General features: G+C 35.1%; 1 protein-coding gene across 3 annotated transcripts in view; it reads left to right on the top strand.

Annotated features, from left to right (window-relative positions):
• SESN3 (sestrin 3) overlaps nt 1–24032 on the top strand; it is a 67921-nt gene extending 43889 nt beyond the window's left edge. The window contains exons 2-10 of one of the 3 annotated variants that reach the window (XM_007451257.1): nt 5320–5385; nt 7969–8166; nt 9170–9352; nt 11409–11645; nt 12391–12565; nt 18178–18296; nt 19118–19308; nt 21463–21607; nt 23673–24032. In XM_007451257.1, the coding sequence (XP_007451319.1) occupies nt 5320–5385; nt 7969–8166; nt 9170–9352; nt 11409–11645; nt 12391–12565; nt 18178–18296; nt 19118–19308; nt 21463–21607; nt 23673–23759 (1401 nt within the window). In that variant the 3' untranslated portion in view covers nt 23760–24032. Of the gene's footprint in view, nt 1–5319; nt 5386–7968; nt 8167–9169; nt 9353–11408; nt 11646–12390; nt 12566–18177; nt 18297–19117; nt 19309–21462; nt 21608–23672 lie in introns of those variants that run through there. The other 2 variants (XM_007451259.1, XM_007451258.1) reach the window with 2 other exon arrangements.
• Nucleotides 24033–24795: the final 763 nt, after the last annotated feature.

Below are 24795 nucleotides of genomic sequence, written 5' to 3' on the forward strand. Positions count from 1 at the left end.
TCACCACAACTAGAGAAAGCCCATGTGCATCAACAAAGACCCAACACAGCCAAAAATAAATCCCAATGATTTGAAAAAAAAAAAAAAAAAAAGAGTAGCATCTGTTGAGAAAGTATATTACAGCTGTTCCAGTTTGGGGTGTTTTATTATGCTTTAGGGAAAATTGACAGAAGAAAAATTAAAAATGAGATATTATTTTGTCTTGTACTTTGCGAGTTTTTTACATTTTTATGTGTTATCTCCTCAAAAGCAAGGGCCTAGAATTGACATGATTCTCAGCTGTGATGGGAAAATATTTCTCAGCATGAGAGACACTCTTATGATTGAGATGGAGCTGGGGAAAGGGTAACTGAAAGATTTTGTGGGGAAAAGGCAATTATAGGATTTAGCAGCTGTTTGAATGCATATTCCTAGGATGGAGAGTCAAAGATGACTCTGTAAATCAGAGCCAGGGTTACTGGTGTTGTATGGTGATTTATAACTTATAGAGGAAAGTGAGGAACAACCTGTTTAGGGTAGGAGATTAGTCTGAAACATGTTGATTTTAAGGTTCCAAAATGCCCCAGCAGTTCAAAATGCCCCAGAGCCAGATGGAAGGGCAGAGCAGAGCTAGCTCTGAGCTCAATAGCAAAGATGCAGCAGTCAGTTGCAGGGCTTGCTTGTTTTTCACATCACATGCCCTTCTCTCTCCTTAATCTGCTCCACCCTCCTCCCCCCAATATAGTGAAGCTCAACAGTTCAGTAGAGTTTTGTTTGTATCAAGAAGATGGAAGCTATGGACGAGAACGCTCCCTTGAGAGAATGAATGTTAATGAAGGAAGTGCAAGGAATGTCTAGGAAGAGTGTAGAAATGTTCAAAGAAGTCAGTGTATTGGATGGTTCAGTGCTAGGAAAGCTGAGCTAGGGGAGAGTTGCCTAGCAAGAAGCAGATGTGAATTGTCCATGGAGGTGAGAAGGCCAGTGATTGCAGGGGTAGCATCTCAGCTGGGATCTGAAGAGTGTGGGCAGCTGTTGTTCAGTGGGTGTAAAGTTTCAGTTATGCCAGATGACAAAGTTCTGGACATCTGTTTTCAGTACTGTACTGTGCACTTAACTTGTTAGGAGGGTAGAGTTCATGTTATGTGTTCTTTTACCGTAATTTTTTAAAAGGGGAAAAAAAAAAAGTCCTTGATATCTTTTTGCAGACGGTAATATGTGCAGACATTGAGACGAAGATTCTCAGAACTGGCTGATTTTGTTGTTTTTTTGTTTTCTTTTCCTAAATTGTTTCTGTCTGGATTCACTCTCAATTCGGTTGAGAGGATTTCTGCAGTTACATTAAGATGCTTGGTTATGGGATTCAGTAGGTGTGACCATCAGACCAAAAACTCTGCAGAGCAGTCATTTAACATTTCAAAAAGGCATTAAAATGCCTGAAGATGTGATTAAAAGAAAATCAGATGTAGTTTCAAGCAGCATTTCTGTGATGGTGGAAGCTTCTGTGATGGAGATGCCTGCACAGGCCTGTACAGTAGGAGCCAGAGCCACGTGTGGCTGCTGGGCACTTGAAATGTGACCAGCATGATTAAGCAACTGGATTTTGAACTTTATTTAATTTTAATTAATTTAAATGTAGTCACATGTGGCTGATGGCTGCCACATAAGGCAACACAGGTCTGGAGACTTCAGAAAAGTGAATCAGGACATGAATAAAGTAGGAACCCAGTCCTTGGGCATTTTAGATTTGAAATAAAAGCTGAGGAAAGGTATTACAAGGTATTACAGGGGACCAGAACTCCACCTTATGGTTGTAAAGGGAATCTTTTGGATATGGTGCTATCCTATTTCTTTTGTGTTTTATCAACTTTAAAAACATACAGAAATAGAAAGTAGGTGGGGAATAAACTTTCAGGAAAATGAGTTTTAAGTAGAATTTACAAGCTGCCTTGATTGTTAAAAAAAAATTTTTTCACCTTCTTATAAATATGCAACACAGTCAACTGAGACAATAGTAGAGTCCTCACCAGAAAATATGCTTCTTTTACAGAAGCTGGAGGTAGGCTGATCCTTTCAATAGTGACGCCATTTTAAAAATATAACCAAAGAAGGATACATGCTGGTATAACTTTAAAATGTTAGTTTTCCCTTCTCTTCAGTGTATAAATATCTCTCTTAGGTGAGGCCACGTCATCTATCCCCTGGGCTATTGCACTAGCTTCCCAGCTAAGGTTTTGTTTTGTTCTGTTTTTTGTTTTAGGGTGTTTTTTTGTAGTTTTTTTGTTTTGTTTCGTTTTGTTTGTTTGTTTTGTTTTTCTTTTTGTTTTTTGTCTCTGGCCCAGGGACCACATCACTCCCAGAATTGTATTATTAAAAACATAGATCTGATCACAACTCTGCTTAAGGAATTTTACCTCAAATATGTATACAATTAAAAGTTTCAAACACATTTTTGAAGGCTGTTTTTCATTTTTGAAGTAAGTAGGTTAAGTGAACATTTTCTCAGCTGATGAAAATAGAACTGGTAAAACATTTCCATTAGCATATTGGTAGTATGCAACAAGAACTTTAAAGATTTATAACCTAAACCCTAGTAAATCCACATCTGGGAATCTTTCTAAAGAAACCATTTTAAATACCACAAAATGTGCCCCCAAGTCTCTTTATACAAAGATAGTCATCATAGCATTATTTATAATAGTGAAAACTATAGATAACTTTAATGGAAAATGACTAAGTAAATGATAATTAATAAAATGATGTCTTCCCATATCACTTTGTATATGCATCTGCTATGGACTATATCATATGATATAGTTAATGCATTTTTGCCAATCTACTCCTTTTTTGTGTCCCCACTGTGCCTAGCACATTGTGAATGCTCAGTGAATATTTGCTGAATAAATGAACAAATGAATGTTGACACAAATGAAATCGTGTCAGTTGCTTCTTATCAATTGGTTAAAATTAACACATGTTATATTCTTTTACGTGCAGTGGTGTGCAGTTCCATTTGTGATGAAACTGTATTTCAGATTTAATTCTCTGCTATTCCAGAAAATATTTTTGTAGGCAAAATAACTATTTCAGACATTTAAAGGTAAATTCAGTTGATAAATATATCAAGTAATGATTTTTATAAATAAATCATATTAGTAATAAATAATTCTTTCTCCAAAGTCCCCTTGTACACTTTTAGTTTATTTTTCTCTCCCTGTATCTTCTCTGAATTTTATGTATTTTTATGCACATAAATAAAAGCCTCCACTTATCTCTCTATTGATATTTTTCCCCTCAAACCTGTGATTTGTTCTCACAATCAGTTCCTCTGACTGCTTTGTTTATTTGAAATGATCAGTTGTCAAGGAAATTGCTTTTCACATACTAGCGCATTAGGCTATACTATATAGAGAGTATCCGAAATTTTATTTTCTATAATTTACTAAGGCTAGCAAAGGGAAGAAATCTGTTATTTTCTTTTAAATTATTTTTCCAGGTAAATTTAGATGATAGTTGATGCAGACAAGAAATACCAATATTAGAAATTCTAAATTATTCCTTTTTACATGGAATCTTCTAATCACTTCACCAGTAGATAGAGATCTATTTGTCATCACATCACAAATATAACCTAGATGCCTACTTCTTTCTGAAACATTAGCAGTTTGAGATGATCATTATTTAATATATTTATTTCAGTAGAACCCTGAAATTGTTGAAGACTGTGTGCCAGGCTCCCAAGGGCAGGGACCATATCTGTTTTCCTCACCCTATGTCTTCAGTCTATCACAGTATCTGATTAGGTTGTCAAAGAATTGTTGAATGTCTGACTGCTTCCTAATGAAGTAAGGGATTTAAATAACTGTTTTGTGTTTGGTAGGCTCTTGCATGGTAAGGAACAAAAAAAATTCAGGTTACCTTGTGGAGAAAAAAGAGGGAGGGGGAAGGGAGAGAAAGAAGAGATGATTGGGCTCTTCTCTTGTGAATCTGTAGAAACTCTAGTGGTTTTCCCATAGAGGCTGGTATCTATTGATGCCACTCTGCTGCTGCTTCATTGTTTTCTCTTTGCCTCTGCTTCTGAGAGCTATTTTGTGTCTCTTCTCTGTCATATTACATTACTTTCCTATAACTCTAGTACTCTAGAATCTTACTGGTCCAGCCAATTACCCTCAGCTCTGTCTGGGTAGAACGTTTTTCATCAAGGCACTCGTGGGCTGCAGATCAGCTTCTGTGTTGATTGGTCTAGTTGGCTGTGGCCAGGACACAAGGTCATGTGAAATAGTTATTGCCATCCTCAGATAGGAACCACCTAGAGCTGCTTCCTCATTTTAGCAGTTTCCTGAGGAGGGCTTGGTGGCAAGCTTAATATTAACACTCCTTTCCAGCAGACATCTGTTCCCATGTTCTTCAGTTTCCCAGTCTTTATAATATTTATAAACCATGGCATAGTCCCTATTTTTATGTAATGACTTTGGAGGGCTTCTATTTCAGAATCTTAGGCTATCACTTTTATTATAGAAAATTAAGTGGCCATTCCTCCTATCTCTTCTCCTGGTTAAAAAGGATTTCAAAGCCTGAGAGTTCTTCATCATGCCTACCGAGAAGGAAGTTAGTCCCTGATTGAATGGGGACACCAAAACGATTTAGCAAAAAATTTAAAAACTTAAAAAATTAAACACTCAGACATACCACTGGCAATCTAGCAGTTGTTAATACTAAATAGAATAGCAGTGGAACAATAAGCATTGCTATAGTCTCCATTTCTTATATTAAATTAACCTCTGCTTCTCCAAGGTTTACATTTTTCTTACTTAAAGCTTCAAAACTTTATATTAAATATGCTTATTCCTATTTTATTCAGAAAGAAGAACACAAGTCAGATCATTGCTTTGGGTAGTTGTATGTAATCCTTTTAGAATTTAACCTTTCCTTTAGCTTTCAAATTGAGGTCTAACAGTGTACTAGTATATTATTAGATATGATTTTATTATGGAGGTTGATGGTTTTCAGTCACGTCAAATATGGGCTAAAAAATCTATGGTGCTGTAGAGTGTTACTGAGGGAAATGACATTTGGGGAGCCTACTGTGTACCCAGCACTGTGGTAGGAGCTTGTCTGTCCCATTATCTTGTTCATGCAATGGCCATATGGGGTTTTTGTTGTTGTTGTTTGTGTTTTGCGGGGGGTGGGGTGCGGGGGAACCAAGACCTAACACTTACTCTGATTTTACATAATTCTATTTATTTATTCCATTTATTTTAGTACCTTAGCAGTCAATCTGCACCAATTTAACTTTACATAGAAAGTCATCATTAATACATAAAACTTTTCTTTTAAAAACAGGATAAAAGAATCAGAGTATCTCAACCCTTGACAAGAGGACCAAGTGCCTTTATTCCAGAGAAGGAAGTAAGTTGATGTCTTAACATACATAAAGTGTGACTTAAAAAATAGCTTAATTATGTCAAAGAATATCTCCATTTTTTTAACATGGAAGTAAACCTTTGTTTTGCTCTTATTTCTTATTTATATGTCAGAAAACCACAGAGGTATTTTCAACTTCACTTAAAAGACTGTGCATGTAATAATCTGCCTTCTTATTTTGGAGTTAGGTAGTACTGCAAAGTCAGAATAATATACATTTTACCATATTTGATTTCAAATATAACTTTTCTGAACAAAGCTGCTAACAATAATAAAACAATATTATTTTGAAGGTTTAAGGTTTTAAAATGGCTAGTGTTTCATGGCGATTATAGGTTACATAAATGTTAAGAAAAGACATTTTGAAATGAAAAAGTGAGTTTCCCAACTAAACCTGTTGAAGAAAACATGATATTATATCACTAGTAGTTAATCTTTTCATTTGGTTCTAAGTCTCTGGTGGGACAGAATGTCACAGAATCTCCACTCCAAGCTGCACCTTTGATGAGGGTGGGAAGTTCAGTTGGTAAATGTTGAAAGAAAGGATGTAAAATGACACAAAGGAGATTATAATCAATACAAGATTTGTGTACCTATTTAATGGGTATATATATCTATGAAAGGTCACAGCAGTGTTTAGGACCTGTAGATTCCTAGATGCCTCTAAGTTATACTCGGGCTAAGAAAAGTTTAAGGACCACTAAATGAGTTTTTCTCTGTTTCAAGGAGTTATTAATTCATATTAACTATGGTTATATATATTGATTTACTATTGGCTGCAAAGATATCATTTATCTTAAAGCACCAGCATTATTCCTTTATTGTTCAGAAATTAGTCAACACATATTTATAGAGTACCTATTATGTTTCAGGCAACGCTTAAAAGAAGGGATGAGTAGAATTTGAATAATAATACATGCCAGGCCATTGCCACAGTCAGCAATTCCATCATGTTCATTTGCCTTTTTAGTGACCTTACCATCTAATGAAACTCCAAAGTTAACAGTAATGTTTCAGGAGCTCAGTGACTGGCTGATCTAGGTGGTGACCATTCATTAGAGAAACTGCTGTGCTTGTCCTATTTCCCTCATAGAGCAGAGGGTTGCTCTTAGCAGAGTGATTGCCTCATATATATATAAAGACTTCCTGAAACACAACCATTTACACAGTATGTATTTGAAGACAATCTGGTTTGCAGAAGCAGCTGCTGTTTTCAGGATCTGTTGCATCATATGAATCTATTAATGTATTTTAGGCATCAGTTAAACAGAAGAATCTGCTGCTGGAAAATAAAACAAAAACAGCAAATATTCTGTCCCTAATTATATGTAGTTTATCTTAATCCTATCATATTTTTAACTATCATCTTGGTTCCCTGTAGTTGACAAAATGGGAGGAAATGGGCAAATGGAAATATATTCGGTTTTATAATGAGCCAAAGTGGAATTGCCTCTTTTTTACACCATTGTAATTAACATTTCCTCACAATTTATACTTTTCAAACATTACATTTCCTTTGGGATTAAATTTTCCTCAGTCAGTAGTGTCTTTGTATAATTTGTACTTATTTTCAGAAGAGACTGTGAAGCCAGCCCTGAAAAGTAAACAGAATTTCTTAAGAGCAGTGTGGATCTTTGGAAAGACCATGAGTCTGGACTTTAGAAGATTAGATTTTAGACTGGGCTCTGCTATTAAATAGCTGTATGAGTTGAATTTAATCTTGAGCCTGTTTCCTTATCTAAAATAAGGGACACATTCTTCTTAGGTCTAGAACTCTAATTCTAAAATACCAATAAATAATGAACCAATCTGAGAAATACACATCTGATGTGTATTAATTCCCACAGAGCAGGGTCCTTCTAAGCGGTGCTAATAAGCTCTTAACACCTTCGGAGCCAATTCTTGGTATGACGCCTGAGCTGTCATTGTTTATAAAACTATATGTAAATAATCTATTTTTGAGAAAGCTCTTTTGATTCTCTCCAATGCAGCATGTTCATTGTAATAATTTACCTTGTTTTTAGTAATTAATATGATAGGCTCAAAATAGGAATTCTAGTGTCCTTATTAAGTTTTCAATTAACACTTTCCTACAAATTATCATATTTTTCTTTGTCCCTAAAAAGACTGCAGAAAGCTTTTTTATGTTGAATAATGAAAAAAGCAAAGGATCAGTCTGAAAATACTTGTATTAAGATATAGTGATTAAGTATCTTCATAGGCTATTGAGATAAAACTGTAAATATATGTAATCGGATGCCAGCGCTTTTGCCTCCCCAATTTTGCCTTATGTGCCTGGCAAAGCAGATGGGAGCTTCTTTTCTCCAATTTCATAGCTGTGTGTATAATGTTTGATAATTTGACATTTGTTGTTTAATAAATTGTGGTCCCAGAGCCAAAAATGCATGGGCTTTCTTTTTCATTTCTGTTTCTAATATGAGCAACTACATAATTTCAGTGTCTGTTAATATAAAAAGAACATTCATTTGCTTCAATCGTGGCCTAATGTGTGTAAACCAAGGGTGTGTTTACAAAAATCATGATATTGTTTTGTTTCTTGATTGGAAGGTTGTCCAAGCAAACACAGTGGATGAACGTACTAACTTTCTTGTGGAAGAATACTCTACATCCGGTCGCCTGGACAACATCACCCAGGTCATGAGTCTGCACACGCAGTACCTGGAGTCCTTCCTGAGGAGCCAGTTCTACATGCTGCGCATGGACGGCCCCCTTCCTCTACCGCACCGGCACTACATCGCCATTATGGTGCGCTGTGTTCACGTGACATCATCCTCACTTGGTCCCTCTCCCTCCTAGTATTATATGTGTGTGCACAGCTAAGTATAATTAGGTAGAAATAAGAACTGAAAAAGACTGTGGACTTTTGGATCCCAAGTCCATTGGATACATTTTGAATGCTTTAAGCCACTTAATGTACTGAATGTTTCTCATTTAATTATTAGTAAAGTCATTTTCCATGTTTCATCTCTTATGATTAAAGATGCTTGTAGGGTCCAAAGTAATATCTCTAGTAGCCCACAAGTTTTGTTTTTGCTCCTGATAGCTTTGTTTTATTATTAATATAAAACTAGTTGTTTGTGCCATTTTAGTCATTCTTTACAAGATGAACATCACTAATTTGGCCAAATAAGAGGAAAGTATCAGCCAGCACCAAAGGAGGCTCTGGATAAGAGAAGAATTCCTAAGTGAACTCTAACACTTCTAAGTTGAGTAGTTGGTACAAACTAGTTAGCTAGTTAATGTTTGGTGGGGAGAATTATAAATTGGGATGATAGGCAGCAGGAGTAATAAGGATAGAAGCAGTGCTACAGTTGGACTATTGCTGGAGGAAAGAAGAAGACAAGATGCAAGTGCTATATATTTGGAGAGGTTAGTGGAACGGCTGGGCTGGCAGAGTGAGCAGAGCCAGCCAAGAGTTAGTTTTTATCCAGTTAAATTTGTTTATGCTCTCACTGAAGTTTTAAACAACAAAAAAGGGCTGCATCCTGTGTTTTATTAAATGATGAGCTTGACAAAGATTACTCAGCTTAAGGTTTTGATGACAGTAAGGTCGATATAAAGTATCAGCTTTATGTATTGATTCAAGAATCTATGACAGCATTGTGATGAAAGTTTTTGGAAGAGGATTTTGTAAGAAAAGAATTACTAGCTATAAAAATTAACTCTATCTCAGTGATTGGCTTAGTAATAGTAGAATAAGACCATACCATGAGTATTTTATCCACTAACTTTTTTCTTTGTGTTTCAGGCTGCAGCTAGACATCAGTGTTCTTACTTAATAAACATGCATGTGGATGAATTTTTAAAGACAGGAGGTATTGCTGAATGGTTGAATGGTTTGGAATATGTACCACAAAGACTGAAAAATCTTAATGAAATAAACAAGCTGTTAGCACACCGACCCTGGCTGATCACAAAAGAGCACATTCAGGTACTGAGTGTTTCTTTCGGGAAAAAAAAAAGTTTACTAACGATTCTCACTAAGAGTTAATTCTTTAGTTAAGTATTTTACTTAAGACTTAATTTTAAATACTTGCATATTAGGAACTTGAAAAATAAAAAATAGTGTATTAATATGTGTAGAAAAGATAAATTTAGAAAGTCAGTGGGTTTAATTTAAATGTAAATGAATATTTCTCTTCAAGTAATCAGTAATTAGCTTCTACTAGTGCTTTAGCGAGTAGCTATAAGAAAAGTTGATTCCTATTTTCAAGCAGTAGATAGAACAAAGAACATGCACTAGCAGGATAAGATACCTGGGTTCTAGTCTCTTAACTCTGTTACCCACAAGTTTGTGACCTTTAGTAAGTTTACTTCTGTGGGCCTTGGTAGTTCACCCTTCTATAAAATGAGGGACCTAGATTAAATGAGTTCTAAACTCTTTTCTAGTTCTAACATTTCCTAATTTAGAACTCTTTTCTAGTTCTAACATTTCAAAATTTTAAGATTTTGAAAAAGTGGTTTTGCAAATAAAAATGATTTGCCAGCTAGTGTGTGTATGCTTACATGCCTCTAGAAACTAGAACTTAGATAAGAGAGAGAACTGTGATTGACTGGAGCACTTGCCCTTCAAAAGGAGTGTCTTTGAAAGGCCTCCAGGGTGAGGTTGTTGTATAATATGCTTAGCACTGTTCTTGGCACTTGGTAACTATTCAATAAGTAGGAGTCATCATCTAAATCATTATCAGTAGAAGCCTTAGGTATTTAAAATCCCTGCTTCTAATGCACAGAAATGTCCTTGGTTTTGTTTTGTTTTGTTTTGTTTTTTCCTCATTTTGTTAGTTATTTACCCAGTTAAACCAAACTTAGCTTTTGTCAATATGCATACTCTCAGACTTTTATTATCTATTAGGGATTGTTTATAAAAATATGAACAAAGTTATAGCAATTTTAATGTGTAAGGGAATGGAGATGTAGTCCTGGGCTACAATATAGCCCATGCTTAATAATTAATAGAAGACAGTGGAGCCCCATGAACATTGCACTTTTCAAAAAGTTTGAAAAGCAGATAAAAATGTATGTATACTCGGATTATATAATACTACTTATAAAAATAAAAGAAGATATGTAAAAGTTACATTAGAGTGGTAGAATATGATTGATTTTCCCTTTTTTTCCCCTGAGCTTTTGGTATTAAATTTGTATGTAGTTGAATAATGGAGAGTAAGGCAAAAGCAGTTTTTTGGTTTTGGGTTTTAGCTGTGAAGTGAAACAAATAAAAGTTTTACATTTGTGGTGGGGTGGGGGGTGAAGGCACAGCAGGACATATCCCCACACATCCACACGCACTGAGAAAGAGACAGACAGACAGATAGACAGAGATGGATGGGAGAGGATCCCTGACAGATTAACAGCTGGAATTGGTATTGAAGGGATTACTGCTTTTAATGGCTTCACTTATGATTCCATCATTCATCTGGAGGATCCAGTAAAATAGCATATAAAAAAGTGCTTTGATATTCTTTATGTCCTTTCAAATGTGAGCTAGTATTCTACAGTTTCTCTCATCTGCTATAGGTTCTTCCGTCAGAGAAGATATCTAAAAGATAACTAAAAGTTAACTTACTGAATAAATTTTTATGTGATTTTTAAGGTAGAGTCTCTACCTTAAAACCTTAAAATGAATGATTTTGCTAGAGAATCTTTAAAGTCCCTTCCCTACTTAAAGTAGCTTCAGTGTTCTTGGATTCTCTAAAATACCTTATTAAAATAGCATAATATGTAAAAGTGCTTTGGAAGCAGAAGTTCCGTTGTATATATAAGGAATTTCAGAGAAGCCACGACGTACTTCTGCTGTTAGGTTTGATAGGTTTAATGTAACATTGTTTGAGCAAAGCTGTATCTTTAATATATGACACATTTTTAAAGGGAATTTTAAGTATTATAAATGGACATGTGAAATTTTATAGATTTTTCCATACTTTTAAAAATTGCTTTGTAGCACTGTATGATTTTCACTTTTACTCTGATTTGCTTTTTCATTTCAGAAACTTGTCAAAACTGGAGAAAATAATTGGTCTCTGCCCGAACTGGTACATGCCGTGGTCCTACTGGCACATTATCATGCTTTGGCAAGCTTTGTTTTTGGTAGTGGCATCAATCCAGAAAGAGATCCAGAAATCTCCAATGGATTCAGGCTAATATCAGTCAACAATTTCTGTGTGTGTGATCTCGCTAATGACAACAACATAGAGAATGCATCTCTAACAGGCAGCAACTTTGGGGTTAGTTTTCTTAACTGTTTTCTTTACTACTTTGCCTTTTAACTTGCTACGTTAAAAATATCTAGAGAGGGCTTCCCTTCCCTGGTGGCGCAGTGGTTGAGAGTCCACCTGCCGATGCAGGGGACACGGGTTCGTGCCCCAGTCCAGGAAGATCCCACGTGCCGCGGAGCGGCTGGGCCCGTGAGCCATGGCCGCTGAGCCTGCGTGTCTGGAGCCTGTGCTCCGCAATGGGAGAGGCCACAACAGTGAGAGGCCCACGTACCGCAAAAAAAAAAAAGAAAAGAAAAAATCTAGTGAATTTATCTGATTAAACAGGATATTATGTACTTGAAATATTTCGTATAATTTTTATTACTGTAAAAATTTAACCTGTACCTGAAGTTCTGAATTGTCTTAAGGAAGCTTTTAAAGCAAATAGATTACAAATCATATTACAAATCGTAAGGCTGCCTCAATTTTCAAAATAAGTGATAATGTAATTTAATATATACCAAATTCTAGAATTCTAGATTAAATAAATCCATTCATATAAACTTTCTGTATTTATAGCTGAGGCAAAAACACTACACTTCTGAAAATGTTTAATTTTGTCATATGATTTTCTTTGGAGTTACTGGAAAACCCACTTAGGAACTTAATAACTCTGCTAGTGCCACTATGCATAAGGCGACATTGGGAGATGGAGACATTGACTGGAACAACTTTTAATATTAATAACACCCAATATTATCTTCTCTGGCTCCAGATCGTCGATTCTCTAAGTGAGCTAGAGGCCTTAATGGAAAGAATGAAAAGGCTTCAAGAAGAAAGGGAAGATGAAGAGGCATCTCAGGAAGAAATGACCACTCGCTTTGAGAAGGAGAAGAAAGAAAGTCTTTTTGTGGTCTCCGGAGATACTTTTCATTCATTTCCTCATTCAGGTGCTTTTTTATTTCACTGTCTTTGCCTTTTAGTTGTTCTTAGAACCCTGACAGACCACCTTCAGTATTTTCCATATGGATATGTCCAAACGGTTTTACTACCACGTTCCTTTCATTTAGTTCTCCTCTACCTGACCCTGATGCCACTGCTTCCCCTCTTATGTTGGCGTATCTTTGAATATATTTCAGATTCAGTTGCGAGGTACTTCAGTTTTGTAGTTCATATTCTATCCTGGATAAAATGTTTTTTCAGAGCAGACCAGTTGCTTGTAAGGTTAGATAGTAATATTTAATCCATCCTACTTTTGTAATTTTTTTTAATGATAAGTAAAATTCTGTTTCGACAGATGTAATTTGTAAGAAATATCTCTGCCTTTTTTGTGGGTGGGGAGTTATGTGGGAGGATTCTTCTCACACTGCCACTTTTTTCCAGATTAGTTCTAAAATTATACTGCACTTGCATTTGCATTTCTTTGGAGAAACCTTTGGAATTTTATAAAAATATATTATTTAGGTCATTTTCTTAGATTGAATTTGGAGGAATTCATTCTGTATTAAAAGCTAGGCTTCTTTGCTCAAGTCTTAAGAACACACTTTTTTCCTAATACTCTGAGAGACTTTGAAATAGGAGGGAAACTTTGCAATTATGACTAAAAGAGATATTGAACACCACATAGTAAATGTTATTAAAATAGCATAGACTCAATAGACTTTGAAAGCTTAAACCCTTCAAAGTCATCAATCTACATAACATTTATTTTTAGAGTTCCCTTGGTTTAAAAGAGGGCTTCAAAATGACTAGTCATAAAGCTAGTCAGTCTCATAAATCCTGAGGGTAATTGATTTGGCCATGACTTATTTGTTAAATATAGCGTTGACCAATAGCTCTCAGAAGTTTTACCAGGAAGAACAAGAACCCCTTTTATCATTTTCCCGATGATTTTTTTTTATGAAGGATTTTATCTACCAAACTGAGTATATTTAATAATAATTTCTCAGAGCTTCTAACCAGCAGGAAATGCCAAATATAAAGAAGCTTATTGTTTTGGTTATTGATTTACTATTCATACTACAAACATTTATTGTACCCTATGTAATCTCAGCAGGGTGGTAGGTACTAAGGTTTCCAGGCTAAATAAGGCATGATTCCTGCCCTCTGGGGGGGGGGGGCTCTCATTGCTATTGGGAGAGAAAGAAATAATTACAATACATGGCAGAATGTGAAGGGTATATGGACCCAGTCGTGGTGGGGGAGGAGTGTGGACAGAAGGGGTTCTAGAGGAGGACTTCCTCCAGCTGCTTGGCTCGAAGCTAAATCTTAGAGACTTGAGTGCAAGGGAGTCTGACAGTGACTGGGGGATGGGGAGTTGGTGGTGAACAGCATACCTGCCTGAGCCAAGGCACGGTGGTAAGGAAACAGGATGGTGGGTGCAGAAGCAAGTGGTTCTGCATTAGGACGTGTAACTCATGAGGTAGGTAATGTGAGGAGGAAGCTGATTAGGTAGGTAGAGGCCTTATCATGATGACCTTTCTAACCTTAAAGAGCAAGTAACCTGCCCTATTTTGAACATGTTGGGTTGCGATGTCTCTAAAGCTTCCAGTCTGGAGACATCTAGTACAGTGCTTCTCAAACTTTAATGTGCACTTGAGTCACTGAGGAATCTTGTTGAAATGCAGATTTGTATTTGGTCCATCCGGGCCAGGACCTGAGAAGCCTCATTTCTATCACGTCTCCAAGTGATGCCCGTGCTGCTGGTCAGCAAACCACACTTGGAGCAGCAAGTGTTGATCAGGAGAGGGTTTTAAGCTCAAGATAAAGTTTTGGAAGTTATCAGCATATATTTGGGAGTTAAAATCAAAAACGTTGTTTATAAAAATCATCCAGGGAAAACAAATGGGACAAAGGAAAGTAATGAGCCTTCTAGGTAAACCAATATTTTAAAATGTAATTGTATTAAGGTTAATAATATCTATTCGCTTTTAGACATTAATTTTTGTGTGTATGTATGAAGAATTTTAATATACACCTCTTTATAACTGAAAGAGTAAGTAGACAAAAATCCAGAGAGTATTTAAACTTATTTAGCACACTTTTAGCTAATTGATATATATAGAACACTATATCCCAATCTGCAACATATAGCATTTTTTCAAGTGCACATAGAAAATTTCCCAATGTCAACCATATACTGTTAATAAAACAAATATCAACAAATTTTGAGATTAAAATTTCATGGAGCATAACTTTTGACTGTAATGGAAGTAAGCTAGAAATCAGTAACAAAAATAACTGGAAACTTCTCAAGTGTTTAGAAATTAAGCAGTATACTTCTAAATAGCACAGAGTGAAAGAAAAAGTTACAATGGTTAGAAAATACTTGGAGCTGAATAGCGGTGAAACATGGCATAGACATTAATTTTTTAAAGCTTCTCTAAGACCATTAGAGCTTAAAGGACATATAAATGTTTTATTTCTTTTAGGTTTCTTTTTTTAGTATTGAAAATATATTTTAGAATCCCAGTCTTTACCTTCTTGGACCCTTGAGCAAGGACTTCTAGTTTCTATAGTGAATTTTGACTAGCAAGTCTTAGACCCTAGCCAAAAATTATGTTCTGATTTTAACAGAAAAGGCTGCATCATTTATAAATTATTCAAGGAAATAAATTGTTTCATTATTAACTCTTCACCATTCCCAGTACTAAATTTGCTGGTCACACAAAGATAACAGAAAAATGACTCAGTATGTGGCTGAGTTACTTTTATAGACTTACTACGTTTTAAAATGGAAATAGAAATTTATTTTTCCCTATAACAAGCCTCTTGGTTTGATCAGTTTAGGTTCCATGCAGAGATTCTAAGAATAGTTTTTCAAACCTCTTGGAGAAAATAAATGTTTAAATTGTTCTACAAGGGGAGAATTCTGTAGCTTGATAACAGAGTTAACTAGCTTTTATTGTTTTCTTTTTTTCCAAGTTAGAATGGTGCTCCATTACTGTAACATAGTATTTTTTGTAGTATATTAGTAGCCACCTCAGAAGAATGCAGGTAATATGTAAAATAATATTTTGAGTCCAGAGTTTGAAATATTTGTTTAGATAGAATTAAGATTAGAGTTTTAGATTTGCCGATCAGACACATTTTTTTTTTAACTTAACTTCTTAAGGTAAATTTAGGGAAAAAATATTTGTAGTGTGAGAGAACTTTGTATATTTCCTTCTATGGACAAAATTGTCTAGAACACAGATCTTGACTGACTCCTAATTTGAAAATGAATAGATGGATATTATTTGTAGGATAAATTCTATCATATTTGGTTTTACTCTTTATTGTTTATTTTAAAATGTTTAAAGTTCCTGTGACAATTTAGAAATATATATGAGCAAAACAAAAGCTAAGAGCAAAGTCAAAGGAGCCAGCTGTGTAATAGTCAACTCCAGGATCAATGTCCGCCAAATTAGACCACCTGGCTGTACAGTGTGGGGGGGAAGATCACTTCAAGAGAGGAGCTATTTTATAGAACTTATTTATCAGTTCTATAAAATAAGTTTATTTTATAGAACTGGGAAATAAAATAAGTTTATAGAACGTATTTATCAGAGACTTACTCACTGGTCTTGGTTTAACCCGCAAGACTCCTAGTTTTCATAGCAGCTTCAGTGATTGCTACTACATTTTACATTTTTGGCTTCATTTATATTTATTATGTGATGAACTGAATTCAGGAAAGCATAACCTTGTCCATACATGTTAGGAGATAATGCAGTGAAGACACCATTTTTTAAGTGTTTCTATTTATCTGAACAGAGGCTGGAGCACAGGGAGACAGGGCAGTGGTTGTGGGGTTGGGTGGGAAGAAGCCTGAGCTTTCTCTTCAGAGAACTGCAAGTCACCTAAAAGCTTCAGATCAGTTTAAGTAGTTTAATGGTTACAAGTTTCCCACATCATCTTAAACTAACCCACACTGTATTCGTTACTGACACTCAGTACTGATAATGGTATTAGTAAATTACAGTTAGTTTTATTTCTTAAGTATATATTTATTTTCATATTATTTCTTAAGTATATATTTCTTTTCATATTAATGAAACAATGAAAAAATAGATATTAAGTACATAGCATAGTATCTGGTATATTGTAAGTACTCAACAAATGCTAGTTTCTTCTCTTTATGTGTAATAAGTTACGTAAGATTTTAATAAGCTGCTTCCTAGGTGGGGTAGCCTGGGCACTTGAGCTTTCCTGCCTATATTAAGCACCCTAATTAGTCCATGCCAAGGGAACTAAGGAGGTGTCAAAACTCATGAGAAAAGAATAGTTGCTAGGATTTTCATGAATAGCAAAGATTAAAGATAATTCAGGTACTACTAGTCTATTAGGTCTTTCAGATGAATTACTGTAATTGCACTTGTATTTTAAGCTTCTCAAGACTGTCCACTTGAGGAGTATAATTTTTATTATGTCACAAAATTGTTTCACTAACTACTTATTTAATATTTATTTATTTATTAAATGTTAAATTTATTTAATGTTAATTAAAACACTTATTAGGAAAATACTGTTCTTTATGTGGAAGAAACTAGTGTTTTATTTTGAAAAATATGTGTTCATTTTCTAGAGTAGAAGGTAGTAAATAAAGGTTGTTCATTCCCTTTTAGTGGTTGAAATCAGAAAAAGAGTAATTATAAAGACAGACTAACCTAGGAAAAAAAAATAAGTTAAAAAAGAATTATCTTTAAATCAAATTAACATGCATTGGGCATTTACAATTTTTCAGTGGTAAATTTTTAATATTATCAAGTATACAGAAGTCAACTGTCTTAAAATATCATTATAGTCTTCTGTCTTTCTGAATGCCATTTTGAAAATATTCTAATCACAGTCTCAGAAGCAGTCTTGTTTACTTCATATGTTGTATACCTTGTTGTTTTCATGTACACAGAAAAGCGCATGTATCTTAGGTGTAAAACTTAATGAACTTTACACACAAACTGATCCTTCCTGTTTAACTAGCACCCAAATCAACTAAGGGAATAATAGTGGTACCCAAAAGTCTACTTTCCTCCCTATTGTGAACGCTTACAAGTTCTCCCTGGATGCCTCTTTGTAAGCTAAAAATGAACTCTATTGAACTAATTTTCACTGTGAATACATCCAGATGAAACACCATCTAATTTTAATAAAATTCATCTTAACATTAAACTCAATTTTAAGTGGTCTTTCACCTTCATCCCTTCTCTTTCCCCACATCCTACTTCATCCCCTGGAGAGATCAAAAAATTTTTTAAGCTTTATATTCAAAGGCCTGCTATCTTCCTTTTCTAAATAAGTAAAACACATGTGTTGATCCTTGACTACTACTATTTAGATATTTAGTCAATTTTTTGCCTGGGTTACTACAGCTGAATGTTACGATTGCCAATATTTGGTAATGAAGTTGTATTCAAAACGTCAGCTAAAGATATTTTATGTGAATTTAAGCCATGTAGTCAATATTGTCACTTTGGAAAGCCATGGAAAAGCTAAGCGAAAAAGTGGAGGAAAATGAAGCTGATTCATTTGTTCTAACGCCGTATGGTTTCCTTAACACTAGGTTGTTCATTATTGTCCTTAGATTTTGAGGATGACATGATTATAACATCTGATGTCTCCCGATATATCGAAGACCCTGGTTTTGGGTATGAAGACTTTGCCAGACGAGGAGAGGAGCATTTGCCAACATTCCGAGCTCAGGTATGAGATGCCTTTAATTCAGAGAAACTGGAGAAGAGATACTGTCATTTTAATTGTGAAATGTTGAAATGTAAATAAATTGACTTCTAAATAAATTAATATTTTGATAGAATCTGTAAATATCTTTATTTAACCTAGTTTTCGGCCTTGTCTAATTTGATGTCCCAGTTGATGGATTATTATTTCAACATTAACTCCCTTAGAAGGCAAAAGGAAACTGCTTTATTCAGTTACTTGCATTATTACATGATAGTTGTATAATGTCCTTTTTTGGAGAGGGCAGGGAGGAAATCGAGTGCTATGTTCACATTTATAATAAAAAGGCATTTTGTAATAAGATCATATACACCAGTAGTTACGGCTTAAGGGCCACCCCCTCCCCAGCCCTAGAAAAGAGCCATAGTAATGATGTGGTTCATAAAAAGAGTATGAGTGTGAATAAAGACAGACTCCTCTGTGCTTGCTTCATATGATCTGCTAACCATCCGTGTCACTGAGTAGGTTTAGTCACATAGGAGTATTCCAAGGTCTTCTGGGGTCCTTCCAAATGACGGCATAGTTTGCATAGTACTTGACGACAGGAGGTAACCAGAGTTCATCACCAGTGTGCCAAACCCTGGACCCACCGAGGAAACAGCACAGCACTCCCATCTACAAACTGATGTGAAGCATTCTTGGTAAAGCTACAAACTTGGAATTAGTGAAAGAATTACGGACTTTGAAATATCTCCACTTACTTGCTTCAGTAGTTATACTTAAAAACATAGACGTTAAATGGAGGGTGACCATTTTGTAATTGGAGATACCTTTTATTATTTTAGGACTATACCTGGGAAAATCATGGGTTCTCCCTGGTGAACAGACTTTATTCTGACATTGGACATCTTCTTGATGAGAAGTTCCGCATGGTCTACAATCTCACCTATAACACTATGGCCACCCATGAGGATGTTGACACAACCATGCTGCGCAGAGCTTTATTTAACTACGTTCACTGTATGTTCGGAATCAGGTATGGTCATCATGGAGACAGTTTTATATGTTTCTAAGTGAAAATTCTGGCATGCATCTTACTTCTATCCCATTGAGGAGTATATGCTTCTGGGGAGAAAATATTACATGTGGACTTCTGATTTTTAAAAATTAATTCTGTCTTATAGAAAAGCATTTTCTTTGTTTAACTCTTACGAACCTTAACATGCATATATAACTATCGTGGTTAGAATCTACTAAGGAGGGAAAAGAATATCAGTAATCATTGGGGATAGGAGAGAATCACTCAATTTGAGAAACCTTACTGGACGAACTGGACATTTAAAAATGTATATATTATGTCCCTTTAGATGGCAGTAAGAAGTGCTGGTTGGTTGGTTGCTTGGTTGGTTAGTTTTTGGAGGAATGGTAATTAAGGTATAAATAAAACTAGGGTAGAGTCCTCCCTCATAAAGCTCACATAAGCTCACATAAGAACACTGAAACGAAACTGTAAGTCAATATAAATTAGTGGTCTCTAAATTTAGAAAATTAGAATTGAGAGGACAGGGAGTCAATGAGTGAATGAGACTGAATGGCCTAATCAAGAAAGCTCTTTCGGAGAACATCCTTTTTGAGCTGGGTTTTGAAGACTTTTATGGAGAGGGATTTGCAGAAAGAGAAAATCCCCTTCAGTCGACTGAATGAATACATTCAGTTGACTGAGGAAAATCCTCATTCAGTCAACTGAATGGATACATTCAGTTGACTCTATACTATATCCTTTCTGATATAGTATCAGAAAGGCTTTATGGAATGGAATTAAAATTCAATTTGTTAAGCAACGTGGTTTCTATAACTTTTTAAAAGATCCCAAATTTCCTGAAAAATCAACTAATAATGAAATAGTCCACCCAAAGGACACTATTACAATGGTAAATAATAAATCTGCTATTTGCCCATTTACCATTCTAGAAAGAATCATCACACTTTAAAATGGATATTATGCCAACCTAATTAAGAAAAATAAACACTAATAGATTTTAATTCAGTTGTAATAAATATTTATTATGCTCAAGACAATAAATAACAAATATTACGGTGATTATTTTTCTCTGTTGGATGCTACTAAATAAAGTTTATATAAAATCCTGGAGGCTTTTTTTTTTTTAAACTAAGCATTATGTTTGGGTTAGAAAGTAACAGAAAATATAGAAGAGAAATCCCACAAGCTCCCACTACTACATTTACCCTTGTATCTACCTCTGTGCCTGTTTGCTCTTTCTTCTCTCATATTATGGATGAACTGTCTATACTCCTGTGCTCTTAGGCATAGAATCCCATCTCCTCTCATCTTCAAAAGATCCCTGTTCTAGCAATTCTCCCTTCTCCCTCCTGCATAATCAACTTTACTCTCTTAATCAGATCTTTCCCATCAGTATATAAACATGCTATTATTTCTCTCATCATCTCAAAAAAAAAAATCCTTTCTTCATCCTTCTATTCCCTCTGGCTATTGCCTCATGTTTCTGCTCCCATGCACAGCAAATCTCTTTGAAAAAGCTTTGTATGTCTACTGTCACCATTTTCTCATCTCCCATTCTCTTGTGAACCGACTGCAGTATCAGGCTTTTACTCCTGTTATGTCAACAAAGCTGCTCTTACTGAGGTTGTCCGTGACCTCTGCATAGCTCCTTGCCATGGTCAGTTCTCAGTAGCATCTTCTTTGACTAGTTAGTAGCACTGGACGCAATTGATTATCCTCTCTTCCTTGAAATGGGAAGCCCTAGACTCCTGCCTTAGGGCTCAAATGTCAGCATGTCGGAGAAGCCTTCCTGCCCGCTCTGTCTAAAATCACAATTCCCCTCCCAGCCTCCAGTTGCATTTTATCTCCATAGCAGTTATCACTGTCTGATACATTGTATGGTTTTCTTTTTCATTTCTTTCTTTTTTCTCCAGTAGAATTTAAATTCCACGGGTCCAGTGATTTTTGTCTATTTTGTTCATCTGTGTATCACCAGTGCCTAGGGGAGTAACATGGCACATAATAGACACTCAGTAACTATTTGTTAGGTGAATTAACGAATGAGCTTTTGGTATTTAATTACTAGATAATTATTGTGTCTCGGTATAATTTTAGAAATCAGAAATTTTGATTCTGTCATTCTAAAGCTTGTTGTCATATTGCTTATAGGTATGATGACTATGATTATGGAGAAGTTAATCAATTACTTGAACGAAGCCTGAAGGTTTACATTAAGACAGTGACCTGCTATCCTGAGAGGACTACCAAGCGCATGTATGATAGTTACTGGCGTCAGTTCAAACACTCAGAAAAGGTGTGTTTCATGACTAAACCTTTTACCGAGGACAAATATTCAATATAAGAAGTAATGATTATGAAAAAATTATACATGAAAATATTAATAAATTACCTCCATCAAAGAAATGGAAGTGGCATCATCTGGCCATCTGTTTTTCTTTCAGTGATTTTAAATTAGGGTTTATTGAGTATTAATTAAATTTTGGTTCTGTGTTTGGTCCAGTGTGCTGTATAAAGTAAAAGTTTAGCACTGACCTTTGAAAGATTGGATCTGAATATTGATATTTTACAAGTACATTTGGGAAACTGTCCACCATCCTACTAGTAAAAATCAAACCTTCAGAGATGTTGTGTGAGCTATAATTGTATATTATTGTATGCCCAGAAGGCATATCCATTTAGAGATTCTTTCACTCTAGCCATTACAGTTAACCTCTTAGAACAAGGGTTTCTCACTCCAATTTGGTAATTTGGTATTTTGACAATATAATGGATTTGGATCTTTAAGCCAAATATGTTATTATATGAGGACATTTCTTTGGATTGAAATATATAGGAATCCTTATTTAAGACCTAATAAATGTTAAGGATCTTTACCAATATACTAGTACAGTATAAGTATGGCTATAAATCCTAGGTCTTTGACCTTCAAGGCCACGAATCTTCCATTTATATCACAGTTTCTAAGCTTGAGAGTAAGAAAACCTTTTTAGGGTCCTAATATTCACTCAATAACCATCTGACTTTGATAAAGAATGTTATGACCTCAATCCCTGGCAGACTTTCTTGAAGTCTTAGAGCCGATCACACATCATATAAATACCCATTTGCCTCCAGCATCTCTCTGAGATGGATCGCTATGCTCTGCTTATATGTTTGCATTAGATTTTCTCCCTTTACTAGGTGGTATCTAGAAATTCTCCTTACTCATCAACAAAATAGATCCAACAATACATCTAACCCATAGAAAGATATCAAAATAATCTAAATATATCACAACATATTTCTTTGCAAAAATTTTGAAAATATGTGGGTATATAATTTAACCTATCGGATGAGCTGTATCCCCCCCCAAAAAAGTTAGGTGCTTGTTCACAGCTGTATCTGAAAGACTCTAGGCAAGCTATGCATATCTGAGTACCAGACACTAATTCTAAACTGCTTTAAACTTCACATTTTCACTTTAATATCTCCCAAGTACAGGCATACCTCAAAGATATTATGGGTTTGGTTCCAGACCACTGCACTAAAGTGAATATCACAATAAAGGGAGTCACATGAATTTTTGATTTCCCGGTGCATATAAAAGTTATGTTTACACTATATTGTAGTCTATTAAGTGTATAATAGCATTATGTCTTAAAAAACAGTGTACATACCTTAATTAAAAAAATACTTTATCACTAAAAAGTGCTAACCATCATTTGAACCTTCAGTGAGTCATAATCTTTTTGCTGGTGGAGGGTTTGAAATGTGAGGATTCCCAAACGTGACACAGAGACACAAAGTGAGCAAACGCTGTTGGAAAAATGATGCCGATAGACTTGCTTGACGGAGGGTTGCCACAAACCTTCAGTTTGTAAAAAACACAGTACCTGTAAAGTGCCATAAAGCAAAGCATGATAAAACGAGGTATGCCTGTAAATAGTAAGAAATGTTTTTAAAAGCTTTCCAAGGAATAAGCATAGGCTATAAGAAATGTGGGGCTGAGTTTTTAGCCATATAAAATTTTACAACTGGAAGAAAGTATAATTTGTAGGAAAATTGTGATTTGTAAAAATTAGTTTTATTTTATAACCCAAAAGATTGACTGGCTTTACATAACACCGATCCTAACAAAATTATTGGACTTTTTAAGACTTTAGGGGTCATTTTTACTGCTCACTTTTTTTTTATAAACACAGTTTTCTTATGAGTATTACATCATGTACACGCATAAATATGCCCGGGCTTGTGTGTTTGTATATGTGTCTGTAATACCCATGTAAAACATTTGTGAATGTCTGATATATGAAAAAAGAAATTAAAGTTTTTTCAGTTGTTTATGATGGTCACTAAGTTGGTAACACTTTCATTTCTAGGTTCACGTAAATTTACTTCTAATGGAAGCACGGATGCAAGCTGAGCTGCTCTATGCTCTTCGTGCCATAACTCGGCATTTGACCTGAAGCATCATCCAGGGAAAATGTCATATATGTGTAAAGACCTTTTCACATAGGATATACATCAGAAGCTGTTTGTGATGTAGCATCAAACATTATTCAATTCTCTAGTGTCAAAGTTTTAGCCGTTTTTTTGGGGGCGGCTGTAATGTGCAATGATGTACTTTCTTTTTCTTGATGCTTAACATGACTAACAATTGCAAAAATAATACTGAGGAGCACTACTTGGCATTGTTTATAGTTGGGTTTTTGGATACTGATCATAAATCATGAACCTGGTTTGTTAATGCTTAACTTCAGTGCTTTGGGGTTTGTGTGTATGTGTATTTTTGTTCTTTCCTTTTTTTTTTTTTTTTTTTTTTAAATATGGAAAAGCGTTTGTTAATGCTTAACTTCAGTGCTTTGGGGTTTGTGTGTATGTGTTTTTTTGTTTTTTCCTTTTTTTTTTTTTTTTTTCTTTTTAAATATGAAAGCGCTTACAATCTGCTCAAGCAATTGTTTTTCAGATATTGGAATTCAGCAATGAATGACCTCCTCTGGCCATTCTAGAATTTTAATGTTGTGTCCTAAATCTGGTGGAGGAGAAGCATGCGCTGTTGAACTAAGCTGCTCACAGGACACTCATCTGTGTCCCCAGGAGATTATTTGTCAGGCACTGTTTATTTTTTTTTGTTTGTTTATTTGTTTATTTTTTTACTGCTATTGGCGATAACATGAAATGTGATACAGCCATTGTCCATAATTTAATGTGAAATTGACCATGATGAATTCTATAGCATGCTACTGAAATGCCAAATTCAGCTAGTTTCTTTCTCTTCTGAAACAGAAGTTTCCGTTTTCCATATCAGATGTATATATTAAAGGTGGAATTATGCACAATCCTTTCTATCACTGACAGTAATCCTCAGTCAACAGAAATAATCAGTGCTTGCAGGGCTACTTACGGTTCATTTAGTTGGCACATATAAACATGTACCCACATAAGACTGACCAAAAATTTTCTTTGCACGTTTTTCTTTTCTCATAGTGTTTTCTATATTGC

The sequence above is a fragment of the Lipotes vexillifer genome, unplaced genomic scaffold (genome assembly GCF_000442215.2).
Source record: "Lipotes vexillifer unplaced genomic scaffold, Lipotes_vexillifer_v1.1 scaffold1396, whole genome shotgun sequence".
NCBI classification, from domain to species: Eukaryota; Metazoa; Chordata; class Mammalia; order Artiodactyla; family Lipotidae; genus Lipotes; species Lipotes vexillifer.